The sequence below is a fragment of the Nothoprocta perdicaria genome, unplaced genomic scaffold (genome assembly GCF_003342845.1).
Source record: "Nothoprocta perdicaria isolate Ctin4 unplaced genomic scaffold, notPer1 scaffold_53, whole genome shotgun sequence".
Taxonomy (NCBI): Eukaryota; Metazoa; Chordata; class Aves; order Tinamiformes; family Tinamidae; genus Nothoprocta; species Nothoprocta perdicaria.
Genome location: NW_020455788.1, coordinates 587,770 through 604,812, shown reverse-complemented (window position 1 = coordinate 604,812; position 17,043 = coordinate 587,770). Strand labels below are relative to the sequence as shown.

Sequence of the window (17,043 nt, the reverse complement as noted above, 5' to 3'; positions counted from 1 at the left end):
GGCGGCGCCATCGTCCCCCGTGCGCGGCGGCGGCGGCGGCGGCGGCAGCCCGTGCTCGCCCCTGGCACCGGCTCCTCGTCGCTGTCGCCGCCGCGAGGCCTCGCTCGCCCCACGTCACGGCGCCCTTCCCGGGGCGCCTTCCCTGCAGGGAAGCCGGAGGTCCTTCCCAGAGGGAGGACGGCTGCGAGTTGTGTTTGGATCTGTTCCTGCTGTTGCCACCATCAAACAAAACCGCAGCCTGTGCCCGGAGCGGCCACTTTTGCCTGCGCTGATTCGCAGCTCTACAACGTGATTAACTTTATCTGCTGCAGTTCAGGGTATCCAAGGCTTGAGACCTGTGCGTTACATAAAGGAAGCCAAGGAACATGGAAATAGCACCCGCAGCCCCGGAGCTGCTGCCTCCCACGTTCCCGGGCCTGCCGGTGCCTTGCAGTTGGGTTCTGGGGGATCCTCATGATAAGGACAGACCTGTACCAGCTTTCAGATATTTGTCTTGCTTCCCTGCTGCCTTCCCTTCAGTAAAGTGCCTTCTCGTTTGTTTTGCTTCCATTCAATAAGCGTTTTTCTTAGCCACAAGAACAAGACCGTTTAAGAGGGTTAGGGCCCTGCAGCGGGGAGCACGTTGGGAAGCAGCAGCCATCTCCGTTGGCAGTTTGTGGTGTCCTAGCAATGGATAGGTGATCCTTTAAACTCATCTTGTTTCCTTACTTCACAATTAGGTAGGGAATGTCTCCCCAAGTATTGTCAAGCAGGGATGCATTTCTGTATGAGTCTGTACGAATATCAGGAGTAGAAAATATAGTTAATTGAAATCTTCGTTCTTTTCATGTTTCAAATGCTTAGCTATTTTTTAAAAACCATTCCATTAAACCTACTTGTTTGTATGCCTTTTCATAGTAGAATTAATACTGGTAGCTGGGCAGAAAACCTGGCCTATATGAAATTGTTCAGTGCTTTAACATTAAACAAGGGAGCTGTTAACATTTCAGCCTTTGCTGAGTTTGTAGCAGTGCTTTATCAAATAACATGAATTCCAATGCCACAGCTATTTGGAGAAATTCTGAGTGCTTGAAAGCATCACAAGCATCTGTCCCTTCTCCCTGCCTTTCTTTTGTGCTTGTTACCTTTTAAGATAAGTGGATAGCTTCCATGGAAAGCATCTTTTATTCAGCTTTCCTCAGGTTTAAAACACATGGCTTTTCCTTTGAGTAGAGCTCTGGGCTAGCCAGAGTGGCCCAGATTGGGTCTTCCTTTTTTTTCAGAAAAGGCTTCAAGTGACTGAGCACTTCAGAGAGGTGAGATCTGCCCCAGGGACCTTGCTCTGAGGCCCATGTGGCTGCTTCAGCACTCCAGCACAGCAGCAGCTCCAGGCATTCCAGGGGCACCAGGCAGCGTGGGAGCAGTTGGAGAAGACAGAGAGGTGGCAACAAAGGCCCCTCCAAGGAAGAGCCCTTCTGGGGATGGATGTTCTGCAGGCAGGGCTCTGACCTAAGGGCTGTTCCAGGCTGCCATTCACAGAGCTGATTTTGGCAGAGAGTAGGACTGGTAGGACTAGGCTCACGCCAGAAACTGCTGGCCAGCACCAGCTTAGAGTCTTCTCACAAATTGCATGTGTGTAATTCTAGCCAGTTGCCCAGAATATTGTAACTAGAGCTGTACTGGCCTGCAGAGAGGTTTATATCTGATTCACCACTGCAGAGCCTAAGTACTTGCACTTAGGCCTTAATTTCGCAGACATTTCAGATTGTCCTGCACCAATTCGTGCCCCTGCCTGCTCATTCCCACTAGCCCTGTGCTGCTCCTGCCCTATCCCAGCCTGAACACTGCACATGGGGAAATGAACAGAGGCAACGAGCCGGGTCAGAAGCGACCTGCCTCTGCCCTGTTCTCCTGGAGAAAGTTCCCAGTTGTAAAGGAAGAAGGTGGTGGGAATGTAGTGGACAATTTTGCTTCTCTTGGCATCAGTGTTGATTTGTTCCATCTTATTTCAACTCTGTGCTGTTGTGACTCAAGAGTAGGCTGAGAAACGATTCTTGTGTCTTCTGATAACCCTAGTGCTGCAGGCCCTGGTGTTAGGAACAGATGTGGTAGAACGTCAGAATTTGAAGGGTTTCTACAAATTACCTCTCATCAGAGAACCTGGATGAGCCATTCTGTCACTGCCCCTCCATTTCTCCTGTAAATTACAGAGGGAATAGTCATCTACCCTAGGGGATCATGAGGAATAGCTGATATATGGAACATGCTTTCAAAAGCATGAAGTGTTGAGTGCTGAATATTACAGTCCTTGTAATGGAGATTAATAATTACCAAAATATTTTGTAATGATGAAACCAGCTTCATTAACAGCATGCTTTGCTCGGGTTGTTTAGATGGTAGTTCTTTGATACTATTCACATTTTCCCATGGCTCCTTGATTGCCTTGTTTCTCTTTTGATTGAGTGTTGTATTTCTTCTCTGTTCCCTCACCAGATCTGTTTTCTTCTGCCAGGTGTTCAGGTCACAGCTCAGTATCTCTTCAGTCAGCGATCAAGATGCCTACAGAGCAGGATTACAGCCAGTTAGCCAGTGGAAAGCCTATGGCCTCAATGGCTATCCAGGTAAGTACCTCTGATTTCAAGAAAAACATAGCCTTGTTGCTTCTGATTATCTTCTTTATCCTACCTGAAACATCTGTTTTGTTCTGCCTAAACATAATATAATGTTAGTTTAAGTGGAGAAGGACAAATGAGTCAGCCCAGAGCTGGGATGCAGCAGTGTAAGAAGGTCAGAACAGAAGGACCAGTAGGTTTATGGTCTCTGTCAACCAGACCTTCCTCTGGGAGAATGGATCCCTGTTGCCATACACCTTGATTGAGATTTTGTATTTCTGTAGCATCCCTTTTTCATCAAAAATATGTTATGAACATTAAATAGATGAGTGAAATGTAGTCATTTCAGGGCTGCAATGTGGCATTTACTCACTAGTGTAGAGCAGTTAGTACAATAAGTGACTAGAATCCCCTCAACCTATTCCAAGTACAGAATAATTTCATAAAGCGGCTTATTTCAAAAGCTAAAATGCATATTAGGTTTTCAGTTCACTTGAAATAATCACAGAAAGATTTGGGATTGGAAGGGGCGTCCAGAGGTTTCTAGTTCAACTCTCTGGTTAAAGGAAGACCAACTTGAGAGTTAAATCAGGGTGCTCAGGGCTTGAATTTTGGAAATCTCCAAGGATAGAGATTAGCAGCATCTCTTGGCACTTGTTTCAGTGTTTGGCTACTATCATTATGATTTTTTTCTCTTCATATTTAATTGGAATTTGCCTTGCTGCAACTCATGCCTATTGCTTGACATCCTCTTGCTGTTCACCTCTGAGAAGAAACTGGCTCCATTTCTCTGTAATTCACCTTTAGATTGCTGTTCTTAAAGCTGCTCAACACTCAGGCAGCCTCCACTGCCACAAGGCTGCACCACTGACTCGTGCTCAGTGTGTCCTCCAGGACCCCCTGGCCCTTTGCTTTAGAGCTGCTCCCTGGTCTGTCAGTCCTCAGCCTGTGCTGGTGATGGAGCTGTTCTTTCCAGGGGCAGGATTGTCTCTGTTGACCCTCGTGAGGTTCTTTTAGGCCCGTTCTTTCAGCATGTCAAGGTGTCTCTAGTGGCAGCTCAACCACCCAGCACGCAGGCTGCCCTCCCTAGTTTGGTGTGATCTGTGCGTGTGATGTGGGGAAATGTCCCATCATCCAGGTTGCTGATGGAGGTATTAAAGCAGCTGTCAGTCCTGGCATCAGTATCAAACTGAGAAATGTCACTCAAACCTGGCCGCTGGTTAGACTCTGAACCATCAACCCTTTGAGCTTCTGTCTGCTTTGACAAAGAAAACCTTTTACTGAAACGAAATGCCAATACATTAACAAATCCTCAGTCCTGCTCACAAGTGAGTCCTATGTGGGTCAAGAATACCAACAAATTACCCTTTTCCAGCAGCCTTTATCTGGGCATCTTAAAGAACTTTAAGATGTTCAAGTAAAGGCTCTATAAGATAAGTTAGAAGGGTCCTTACTATGTCTGTGGGTAAATGGAATTGAGGTCACCTTGTGCTGGCCCTGCTGTGAGCACAAGGAAACATAAGATTAAAGAAACTAGGTGAATTTCTGTTGCAGTGTCCTGTGTTGTGAGAGAAGTGGGAAGTTGCTGACGTTGGGGCTTTGCTATTTCCGTAAGTAGGTTTTCTGAATGGGTTGTCCTTGTTGCTAGACATGTGCAGGTCTTATCTTTCTTTTGGCTGAGGCTGGGGATTATTTTCACAAGGGGTAAATTAATACTTAGTATGCTATAAGATTTTACTGCAATATGAAAATTGCATCTCTTCCCTCAATGCTGATCGACAAATAATCCATCTTTTGCTTATTCCAGTCAGGCCAACACTTCTCAGGCTAAGAGCCTCGACTCCCTTCAGAGCTTGTGCGTGGTGCTTTTTAGCCAGCTTAGAAGGATTTCTACAGAAATGTATTTCTTGCTCTTCCCCCTCCTGTGTGTGACTAAATCCCTGCCTTCTGGCACTATTAGCACTCTCAGGAACTATTACAGCCTTGGCTGCTAGCGTAGCTCGTGGGAATAGCTGCCTAGTGTAGTGTAGGCCTTTTGGCCTTCTTTGACATCGAAAGCATAGAGGGGAACTGCGTTTTGCTTGCCTATCCTTTTATAAATCTATACTAAATCTGTTTCTTTGGAGTAAATGAAAAATTTGGGGACATGAGTGTGTTCTAAGCTTCTGACATGAGAGTGAATTTGGATTCCTCTTCCTCTTTGTGGGTATAACTAGTGCTCTGGGCTTCAACTTCTGCAGGAACATCTGGAGATAATCCAGGTGTAGTACAGCATGCAGGTGGAGGGCAACATCATTCACGTAGTAGTGGAGTGCTCTGGGAACCCAACAGGAGCAGTTGTAGACAGGAAGGGCAGCGAGGTTGTTCTGTACCACACAGAAACCAGCAAAAGTAAATGTAATGCTTTTGGCAAAGAAACTTCTGGTGACTAGGCTTGTCAGAAGGCTCCCCATAGTGTGAAAGAGCAGGGGATTGAGATGGATGCAACCAGGTTTATTTGGAAATAAGCATAAGCAAAGGAGACAATAATTAGCATTAATCAACTTGTTGAGCCTAAGAACTGCTCTGTGCAGTCCATGACCCCGAAGTAGCAGTTAGAAGACTGAATGAGTTCAGAGGCAGCATCCATTTTAGTTTGGAATCTAGAAAAAAGAGTTTAACTTGCTAAGTTCAATGAATAATACTGGAGCATTTCAAAATCAAACTTAGTTACTCTAAAGCAGCTGGCTTTCCATGTTCTTAGCCCTTAATCAATATGCTTTGTAGAAATGTTCTTTACTGTAATCTTCTGTTTAGACCAGCCTTGGCTGCCCTCCCTGCATTCTATCTTATACCCCTATTTGTTTGGACTGATAAAACAGTAGGTTTTAACTTATCTTTTACGACTTGTTAGTAGGTTTGATCTGCTCACCTGCAGAGTCACTAGTTGTACATCTGTTTCTTCAGAACCGTCTAACCCCTATCCTTTAACCTATTTAAAAAAATAGGAATATACCTAATCATACTTTCTCTTCTCTTCTCTCTCTCTCTCTTTTTTTCTTTTTTTTTTTTTTTTTTTTTTTNTTTTTTTTTTTTTTTTTTTTTTAATCTTCCTTCACTCTTTCTGTCTGTGGTCAGGGTTTATTTTCATACCAAACCCTTTCCTTCCGGGCTGCCAGCGTCACTGGGTGAAACAGTGTCTCAAGCTGTACCCCCAAAAACCCAATGTCTGCAACCTGGACCTGCACATGGCTCCTGAGGAGACCATTGATCTGTGGGGGCAGAGCAAGGAGCAGCTGAGGTGAGTCCTGCCTCTCAGAATAACCTCTCAGAGTCAAAATTAACAAAGTAAAAATGCTCAGCCCTGAGAAGAGCTAAGAAAAATCTTTGGGGTGGAGGGAGCTGAGAAAGATCAGGTATGTATGGTCACTGTGTGCAGGTGATACCTGTTTTTAACTACAGTATTAACATGTCCTTTACAAACTGCACACGTGGACACTCTGTGCCTTCCCTCTGCATGTTCACATAGAGGAAGAAACCACTTTCTGCTCTGATCAGTTGTAGAGGTTTATTGCACGAGCACATGATCAGAACTGCTGCCTTATCACGGGTTAGTAACGTTCTGCTTGCCAGTAACTGAATGTGCAAGTGGCCCTGGTTGTGGCCACCAAGTAAGGTGCATGTGTTGTGCAGCACCTTTATAATTACTGCAGCTCTGGTAAGAAAATAGAAGGTGAATAAGCTATCAAAGCTAGCTTGTGATCACTATTTTTTTTCCCACAGAGCTAATATTTTAACCTTTCCTGGTAATGGAGCATCGTTGCTCATCCAGTCTGAAAGTTGTGATTAAATGTACCATTTTAATGGCAGTCCTCTTTACTGTGAAAGCAGAACCTGACCCACAGGTTCACAGGTCTGTGGGGGCTGCCTTTTCTGTACCTGCGTGATCTGGAAGTACATAGGGAATTAAATGGAGAATTTGTCCAAGTTTTAAAGCCCTTTTATTTGCAACCAGAGTCACCAATAAAAATAAGATGTATGCTGTTTATGCATATATATGGTATATGCTTTGGTGATTTCACTGTTGATTATCATTAATGGCTGTTTCATTGGCTGGAATGACCAGCGGTCCCTACATCTGTCATCCTCCAGTATATTAGTAGAAATCACATGCGGAGATTTTACTTAAAAATACTTTTCACATCTGCAGGATACAGCATAGCAAAAATAAGACTTTGACTCCTAAACATTTGCCCCTAGAAGTGAGGCCCCTACTTCAGTTTTCCAGGCTTAGTCAGAGTTAGATAAATTCAGAAGCTTTTCTTGTGTTTTAAATGTTGACTTTTACGTTTGTGTTACCTCAGGCACAAAAGATTGTTCTTTGAAAGGTGGTCTGCACTGTGCTCTAGAGCTGAGAAAAGTGAGGGACTGTTCCAGCTCGACAGGCCTTTCCCTCAGCACTCCTCCATGCAGGGACGGGCAGAACAGAGGTTAATTTGCAGTTGCCTCCAGCTCAGTTGGAAACAGTATTACAGACAGTGATGGCTGACAGAAACACTGGCCATTTTATTAAGCACTTGCCCAAGACCTCCTGGGGTTGCACCCAGCTTTAATACTTTTTGAAGCAAGGAAAAAGAATGAGAGATGTGTGTGGTCATGGCCTGTCTCTCTGCAGGGTGCAGGAATCCCCAGCTAGGGAGAGGCCGTGCAGCTCCCAGCCGTGTGTTCTGTGCTGTCTTCACAAAGTGGAGCTTGCGTGTTTTCTTGAGCACTGAGGACAACTAAAAGTACTGAAGAGCACAGAGCATCCCTATAAGGGATATATATGTGTGTGTAGGGAAAGGAGGGGAAATATTTTGTAGAGATAATCACTTACTGGGCAATAAAGAGGAAAAAATAAAAATAAAAAGGCGCTTTAGAGCAAAGCCTTTGCTCTTCAGCCTTGTTCTCTTTCTCACATTTATAGCAGAGCTCCTCAGGGCTTTCTTCCAGGAGCACCTGCTTTTATAGCTCTTAGGAGCTCCCTGTCTCCAGATAACAAAACACTTCCTCTGCTCTCCTTAGCAATCGCACGTGAAGCGACATGCAAAATTCTAGGGCGTGAGAATAAGGAAGTAGAGAGTAGAGAGTTCCTGCTCCTGTGCAACCACTGTAGCATTGCAGTGAAGAAAGATGAAGGGCACTTTGAAGGTGCAGGTGTTAAAAAAATGTTTAATTATGAACATTAAGTTTGACATTTGAAAAATATAGAGGAAAAATACAGAGGAAAGAGCCATGGGCTCCCTCTTTTTTAAATGCTGTATTACCTACTCATAGGCTCCATAAATTATACAAGCAGCCAGTTACTGTGTTGCTGCTTTGTGGTAATTGTAGTTACCATTAGTGCATGACAAACAAGGAACTGGAAAGATGACTTTCAATAAGCTCTGTGCTCTGAAAAATCGCTCCAGGTAAAGAAGCTGCCCTTTAGTTCCTGTTCCTGGTTCAGCTCAGGAACTGTTAGTACTGGAGACCAGCCCAGGTGAAGGGCAGAAGGAAGCTGTGTACCCAGGCAGAAATGCACATGAAATGCAGGTGCTTGGCTGGGACTTGACCAGGGCAGCACAAGCAGCCTCCCGTTTTGTACAACAGAGAACTAATGAGCCAGTAAATGAGAGTGAACCGTCTGGTGCTACGATTTATCATTAGCTTCTGGATATCTTTCCCTTTTCTTTCTTTCTTCACAACAACATGATTTGGCTTGAGCATAGAAGCTGAAATTGCTGAAATAATAGAATGGAATACACACATGTACCCTTTCATATTTGACACTAGCATGATTCTGTCTGATTTACTAGAGTAATACTTAATGCAACTCTACAATCATTCTTCTGTTAGACATAGTAAGAGTCCATGCCCCTGGTGTCTTCTGGATCCTCCCCTTACCTTCAAGCAAGCAACATAAACTGGTGTGTGGTTTCAGACTATCTGGCCCCTCTGCATTAGGGTCGTCACTCTGCCATTCAAGAACAAGAGTTACTGCAATACATGTTAAGATGTTCTGTCCTAAAATATTTCGTGTGAGCTTTTTGTCCTGTGTGGCAGTCTGAATAGGAGCCGCCAGCACCCTGGTGCTAAAGCAGCCTCCTTCTTTCCTGAGCGTTCAGTCCGTTTGCCCTAGACACCTCCTATTAAAGGTACCAAGCAGTAGAACTAATAGCCCGTTGTTTAACAGAGTATTATGCAGCTTTAATTACTTCACCATTAAGCAAAGTTATTTTCTTCTTGATATACTCCACTTAATGCCTTGAGCATATTTTTTTGTTCTCTGTATTTGTACCTTCTAGATTTTGACAGATTCTGCTCCTTCACTCCACATTCCTTGAAATGCACAAAATTCACCATGCTTAATTGTTAACCAATTTTCTAAATCTGCAGCAGTTCCCTGTGATGTCTCCCTCTGATAACCTCTGCTTGATACCATGTTGAAAATACAATTTTTCAAGCTGGCAGCAGTGTGCAGTAGGCCCTGCAGTTTGCACAAGCAGTATGAGCTGAATTTTCAAAGTCTTTAGAAAAAAGAACAAAGTCTTTAGAGAAAAAAACAAATTGAAAATAAAAGTTTAGCATGGACAGTCTTAATAGGCTGTTGTAGAGATGAATAACTCGTATTACTGTATTCTTCAGTACCAGAAAACCTGTTTAGAAATTAGTGTGAATCTCACTTCTTTCAATTTTGTCTTTGCAGAAGAAAAGGTTCTGGTAAAAAGGAGCCCAGGAGTTTATTGGAGAAGCTGCGCTGGGTGACCCTTGGTTACCATTATAACTGGGATACCAAGGTACTGAAATTGTTCTGTAAGTGCTCAGCATGTCAGACAGAGGAAGATACCATTGAATAAAGTGATAGTAAAATGCTTTTTTTGATCCTAAAAGACAGTCTTCAGGATGGCTGGAGCAAGCTGTGCCTGTAAGAATGTTTTAATCTGTAGGAGTTTATTGTAAAGGATTTAACCACAGAAGTCCCTGTTGTGTTCTTTCCTTTGAAAGGGACATGGTAGAATAGACAGTATATGCTTTGTCCTAGACCCATGACTCCATTACAGAATGACTGAGCTTTTTTTTCCTTACCGAAAGAAATGGTCTCCAAAGCATCATCAGGTAGTTAGGGTGGGAATGACCTTGAGTGTTTGAAGAACGCGACTTCTGAGAAACCTACTTCTTGTTGGAGGGCTGAGGGACAGCAGGCAGAGCCTGCTCCTGAGGTGACTTTGAACTTCACACCTGAGCTGGATAGCAGGGTCTTACCAGCTGACAGCTATTTTGGAGCTCCTGAATGCTGTGGAGACCAAAATGGGTTTTTTCATCACGTTGAATCTGATGGGGGCTGAGAGAAGGGGCAGAGTAAGTAGGCAGGGTATCAGTAGGTTGCAGATACTCAGCCCAATTAGCTTTCAGCCTTCTCTTAACAGGGTCAGCCTATTACTGGAAAGCCGTGATAAAAACTTGGTTGCCCTCTTAGAATCATAGAATGCTTAAGGTTGGAAGGGACCTCAGAGGTCAGAATGTTCTTCTTAGAAGATTTTCTTCTTAGAAGAAGATCTTCTTAGAAGATTCCTTCTGTTCTTAGTCAAAATCATTCAATGGAGAGAGAAGTAGGTCTGCAGTTTATTCCTGTTTGCCTCATTCTTCAAAGATGGAACAAAGACACTTGGTTCAGAGCGTTGAGCAGACACAGAGCTCTACAGAGGCAGCCTGAAGTCTCAGCCAGGACAAAGGGGGTCCTGGCTGAGAGGTTTGTGGTAGGCTGTGGAAGGCTGTATAAGGAAGTTGGTCCTAATCCTAAAGTCCTAATATTAGTGACTTCAAGTTTGCCATTAACTCCATGAATATCATCCAGCTATCACTATGAAACAGGCATAAGTATTTGGCAGTCTCAGGACAGTCCTAGAATTAAATTATAGGGAGAAAACTTGCTATAGTTCTGCATGCGATGTAATCATTCCCCGAGCAGGTGTTTCCTTCTCTGTGACCACCAGCCAAACTTTTTTGAGTTTTCATTCAGTGTGTTTCCAGTTGTATTTGCTGTTCTGATATTCTGGCTTTTTTTTTTTCCGTCCTCCTCCCTGCAGAAGTACTCAGCAAATCACCACACTCCTTTCCCCTCAGACCTCGCATTCTTGTCAGAGCAAGTGGCTGCAGCATGTGGGTTCCGGGGTTTTCAAGCCCAGGCTGGGATCTTGAACTACTATCACTTTGATTCTTCACTGGGAATACACGTGGATGAGTCTGAATTGGACCATTCTCGGCCTCTTTTATCATTCAGGTGAGTCAGGGAAAGCACTTCAGGCTTGGGGGCATTTTTTTGTGCAGTTACATACGGTTATAGGAAGTTGGTATGACTAATTTTGCAGACTAGATGTGTAATTTTCGGTCTCTGAGTACCTTGTCTAACAGGAAGCTGGAACTCAAGGGCACAGGTTTATTGAAACCCTGAATAGCAGTGGATGTGGCATTTCAATGGTAAAGCCCTTTGCAGAGTTATAGTTCTGTGCTAAAGCAAGTAGAGTGGTGATTGGATGCTAAGTGGCAAGGAAGAAATACCTCAGCACAGTTGCAAACCTGGCAGGAGCCTGCTCATGCTAGGCTTGACTTAAGCCAGGCCTATTAGTCCCTTCTGTGTGCTCTTACAAAGTTGTAACCAGGGTCCATGCAGCTTTTCAAAATAAATGTAGCTGCTATTACATGCTTGTACATACAGTGCCTTGCTCACGGCCTTAATCTGCTGTCTCTTTCTGCTTCCCTCCCCAGTTTTGGGCAGTCGTCCATATTTCTGCTGGGGGGCCTGCGGCGGGAGGAGGCGCCCACGGCCATGTTCATGCACAGCGGGGACATCATGGTGCTGTCGGGCCGGAGCCGCCTGCTGCACCACGCGGTGCCCCGCGTGCTGCCCGGCCCCGGCGGCGCCGCCCTGCCGCCCTGCCTGGAGCAGGCGCTTCCCGCCGGCCTGCCCGCCGGCGCCGTCGTGGAGCGCGGCTCCGAGGAGGACTGGCAGGTCTGTGCCAGCTACCTGCGCTCCTCCCGCATTAATGTGACCGTCAGGCAGGTGCTGGCTGACGGGCAGGAGTTCCCGGAGGAAGCCGGGGCTAATGGAAAGGGCCAAGCACCCGCTGAAGATGGTCAGCACCGGGAGAAGAGACACAAAACTGACAGCTGAGACGGGGACATGGTGCTGGCGGGGACTGCACTGGTGGCTTCCGCCGCGGGGAACTCGCGTGCGCAGGCTGGACTGTGTGGGGATGAAGGAGCTTTGCAGAGTGTGTCCCTTGTTGCTGGGAGAAAGAGGTGGTGGTAAGACTGAATTTAAAAGGAAAAGAGGGATTATTTCAGGACTGGGACTCAGATGATCTCTTGCAGTTTGGTTAGAAATGTTTTCTGAATTCAGATTTCACTGAAACAGCTGTATGGCAGGGAATTTTAAACTTGGTTTAGTGATGTTCACATTGTATTTTGAAATAGCTGGACAGAACACATTAGCAAAAAAGAATATATAGTTGCTGTGTATTAAAGAAAACTCTGGGGCTTGTAAAGCTCAGTTGCAGTGTACTGATCATTTACAAGTGCAAGTGGAAACAGACTGCCATGAAAATGAAAGCTGCTTCCAGCGCTTCTCCAGCTACAAGTTGCTCAGTGCTCCCGGCCCAGCAGCTCCCCCGTGCCACAGCTGTGTACACCTGCAGCACTCCAGCCTACCTGCCTGCCTGCACCCCGCCAGCTGCTGCGGGGACTGCTGCTGTTAGTGTAACTGCACTTGCATACCTCACATTCTAGGGAGTATGGGGGCAAGAGTTCTTCAGACAACTCCTAACTCCCAGTTGATTGCCCTCCCAACAGATCCTGTGGGATTGAACCCTTCATCCCTGCTGTTTGAGAACTGCAGCTGTTCACTGCCTGTAGAGGATGGTCCTGCACTTCCAAGCAGGCATCTTTAAGGAGCAGAAGGGCTTAGAAGGAGAAAAAAAGAAATTGTAAATGAAGTACCCAAAAAAAGAAACTAATCAATGATTATCTCTACCACCCAGAAGATAAATGTAACAAAACAAAGAAAAATGCGAGCTTTTGTGCCTGTTCTGTTTAAGACTCAGGCTTTCCTGTCTGTTTTTTAATGCATTTTAATTGTTGGAGTGGAATACTCTGTCCCTGGGGTATTTTGTCATGCTTTCCCAATGAATAAACTTAACTCTATTTTTAAATTAAAGATCTCTATCAGTTTGCGGCTTGTTTTGTTATTGTTTTCGTACCTGTGAGTTATTTTGCTATTCTGCTAATGCTGTCGCATCCCTTGTGCTGTTTCCCTCTAGGCTGCCTCTGGATGTGCTGCCTCTGCCATCTGCTAGCACTGGAGGAGGAGCCCTGCTCTTAGCCCAGGGCTCCCCTGCTTATTTGTTGATCAGGGTGTTGAGCAGTTGCAGAAAGGTACTGCCTGCAGAACTGAATTCCAATTGAATACGTGCCTGGTGTCTCTTCCTCATGGGGGAAGTGCCTTGCGTGTGTGTTTCAGAGCAGGTGAATATTGGTGTGTACATGTGCAGTTAATTCCCTTTACAACACTGAAGTGACCTCCAAAAAAATTAATGCCTAAAATCATCAGATGTGGGTTTTCGTACCTCATTTCCATGTTCTGTGCCAAAAATCTATCTACATTATAGGCCTTACACATTAAACCCGAGTCCTGTAGGAGTGAATACTGTTGTGGAGAGATACTACAATATGACTGGTCTAGAAGGGAACTCTGACCGTGGCCTAAGTGTAGAAAAGCGTAAAGGTCCCTAGGGAAGACCTGAAAGGGGAAGGAGACACTGTATTTTCCCAGCCATGAGAAGGTAGAGTTTACATTCTCAGCACACAGTGCAGCAGAGATCTGCCTACTCACTCATCACTGAAGACTAGAGAAGACAGACATGCACGCAGAGAGGTGACTGGGAGGCAAATGACTCTGGTTCCCTCACAACCTGCTGACGTTTAAGTCTATCTTCCTTTCTTAATGTGTTAGTGAGTTGCCTACAAACATGACAGATGCAAAGCAATTATTTTTTGCAGCATTCAGTAGTTGCTGTGGTTCAAGGACAAGAAACCCTGCTGGGCAAACCTGTGCAGTCTGAAATGCAGAACATGCTGCAAACTACTGATAGCTGTGAGACCTGGGAAGGATCCAGAAGCTATGGAAGTTGGATGCTTAGATGAGGACTGAGATGAGAATTTGCTGAGCTCCTGACTGAAATCAGGTTCATTATCTAATGTGGCTAGTTTGTGGCTGTTCAATGAACTGTTTTCCCAGAAAATGAGAAGTCTGTGGTTCAGAAATGGCCACACCAGAAATGACTCCAGAAGAACAAAACAAACAAAAAACATGTACAAAGAAAAACAAGTAAAAGAATGAAGAATATCCTGGACTTTCAGTCCGACCGGAATATTGGTTGTATGACTATATTAGAGGCGAAGAGCAGAGTACAAATAGGCAAACTGCAGGACTTGGGCAGGCTCAGTGAATTGTGCTCCCCCACCTTGATTTTGAAGAGGCAACAACAGCCTCTGGGCTGAAAGCAAAGCCTCTGGAAAGAAATCAAGGAGTATGGAGTTGATGGAGTGATATCTAGAATTCTGCTATTTTTTCTGTTGGAAAGAATGATTGGGAAAGAACTGACCTAATCTGAACAGTTCTCAGGTTACGGCACTTGCACCACATCCGTTCAGGTTTGCACTGGCAAAAGATTTTCCATAGTCCTGATGAAGTTTTTGTATCTATATGTACCACAAATGTTTGTTTGTGTTCATATAAGTACATGCTGAGATCATGTCTGTAGATTTTAATTGCTCTAAAGGAGAAGTCCTGCCCAGAGACCACAAACATAAAATTGCATCCGTGCCATAGGAAGCGTCTCTGGATGCCCTGCCACGAGCAGCTGAGGGGAGGGGATGAAGAGGACACCCGGGCAATCCTCTGCAAGGAAGCTAATGCAATCAGCTGGGTCCAGGAAGATAATGCCGTGTTTCATTCAAAGCCACCTGGAAATGAAGCATGTTGTTTACATCTACTCTGGTCTTTATGTGATGTATAGATACATTTAACTCTCCAACAGACTGTAAACAACTACTGAGTTTTATGTAATCTAGATTAAAGGGAAAATCAAATCTTTAGATAAAATCAGAATCAAAACAATACTGGAGGCAGAAGAAGAAACTACTTATACAGTTACAGGTAGTAACTTCCTAGCAAGGCAGGCCCTAGAGTTATGTCTGCTGCCTGAATTTAAATCCTGCCACAGCTACAAGTCCAGATTGAAGGTGGCTGCATCTTTAGCTCACAGTGCAAAAAAAAATCATGGATCTGTCTTCATCTGTTCATGTAGCTCATTCCCATTCTCCACATCACTCCCGAAGCTTGAGATATTTAACATGGAAAAGAGAGCTGGTGACAAGGTTTATGTCCCACTTAATCACAATGCAAGATTAATTGAGCTATAATCCAGTGTGTTCTAAGTATGCTTTAGTTCTGATGAGATCAGGAAAATTGTCCAAGTACAAAAACATTCCTCAAAGTGTTAACAGAAGTACAAGGACTCCAGAAATTTTTGATTCAGAAGAATTAAGTCATTGATGGTCTAACAAGAGGAGGTTTAGTAGAAGATCTCTATGCAAAAAGAGGTCTTGATAGAAAACCAAAGAGGTAAAGACAAGAGTGGGAAGTTGAAAATAATGCCCATCCTAGAATAAGACTCTAGTTCACAGGTTTCTTGAGTGCCCGGACTAGTGACAGTCCTCTACATCTGCTGATGTCTCTGAACGTCCTAATATCAAATCTGGCTGAAAACAGCCTGTAGCCTGACCTGCTACAGGTCAGCCACAGATCCAGCACAAGAGACACAAGATGTTGCTAACAGGAGTTTAGCAAGGTCCAAAATATGTGCAGCTATTTCTGTTGAGCAAATAAATAGTAGTCAAATGCCTGCATTTATACCTTTAATGCAGGTTTTGTCTGGACTTTTCCAACAGGTCCTGCTTTGAGGTGTTTTGATCCTGGGGTACTTCTGGAGAGATGAACACTCTGGAATATCAGAATAATTTAGTCTAGTGAGCATCCTCCCGCTCCAGTTCCTGCTATTTTATGTGTATGTCCATCTTAGGAAGATGTGAGCATGCCCAAAGTTCCCAATCAGGTTTATCTGCTAAATGCTTATCTCCCCAAGTTAATTAAGTTGTCTGGAGGATGGCAGGAAGCCACATCTGATTTTGATTCACATCCAGGCCTTGTGCTCAGGTAGGCATTACAGCAGGTAGCTGCCACGTGCACTACCCAGGGCAATGAGGAGAGATGGAGTAATGTCTGCAGCGGCTTTTCCTCTTCGCAGAAGAGAAGCTTCTTCCTCCGGATACCCAGAGGAAGTCAGAGGAGTCTACCTCTCTCTGAGCCTGTCCTGAGTTGTTGCTGTCGAGCATCCTCTTTCTCAAAATCCCCATGTGAAGTAGATACTCCCCAACCTAATGTTTGGGAGGTCCTCCTTTCAGCCATTCTCTTTCTGTGCTTGTCATGTTCATTAGCACCAGCGTGAAATGAACTGAATGGCCTTAGGGCTGAAGCCTCCCTTACCATCACTGAGAGCTCCACGCTGCTAGGTGAGCTGCAGGGGGCCATCTGCCCATGACTCAGCTTTTTACATCTTTCATGCTCAGATCTCAAAGCATTTCCAAAATGTAAGTCAGGCCCACTAGCCTCTTGAAAGCAAGGAGTAATGCCAATTTATTTCAAAAGGTGTGAGAAACTGAATTCACGGTAAGGCAAGGTAAAATGAAACATGCTCCTGAACATTTCTGTTGAAACCACCTATAGAAAGTAAGAAGACTCAAAGACATACTGCTTTTTTATTCCCTGGTGTTGGGAAGTCAGCTTCTTACACTAGCTTTTAGCTTCCTTCTAGGTGAATTTAAAACTCTAATTCTGCATTTATTGAGAAAGACCAGAAGAATCAATAAAGGCCTTGGCTTTCTGGAGCTGATCTTCTCACCAATCATTTCTGTCTCTGTTCTATGCTAGGGGCTTAGATAAGAAGGTTTTGTTTTTGTTTGCTTTCTCCTTAATGGATAGGTTTGTTAATCAGGATGGGGGAAAAATGACTGCAATTTTGCCTTGGCAAATTAAAACTACAATGAGGTAGCAAAGAGCAGGGTCTGGAGGAGAGGGGGGCAATCCAAGACAGCTATTGATCTTGAAATGATGGAGGAGCCAGAGGAGAGCACATACAGTCTGAAAAGGATACTCATTCTTCAAAGCACTCTTCTTGCTTAAAAACAATCAGTCCAGGCAGAAGGATTGGTTGTACGTGAAGCTTTGGCATTATCTTTGTTTTCAGACAGAATTTCAATTTTGGAAAGAAACGTTGGTTCATAAAGCAGATGTCTCCTTAAACAAATCTTAGGACTGTCGAGCCAGGAATCCAGG

General features: G+C 44.5%; 1 protein-coding gene across 1 annotated transcript; it reads left to right on the top strand.

The window, feature by feature from the left end:
• Window positions 1–669: 669 nt before the first annotated feature.
• Window positions 670–12,793, top strand: ALKBH1 (alkB homolog 1, histone H2A dioxygenase). The gene is made up of 6 exons (XM_026048300.1): window positions 670–677; window positions 2,443–2,600; window positions 5,709–5,871; window positions 9,298–9,388; window positions 10,679–10,872; window positions 11,358–12,793. Exons 1-6 carry the CDS (start codon window positions 670–672, stop codon window positions 11,761–11,763), a joined length of 1,020 nt encoding a protein of 339 aa, XP_025904085.1. The 3' UTR covers window positions 11,764–12,793.
• Window positions 12,794–17,043: the final 4,250 nt, after the last annotated feature.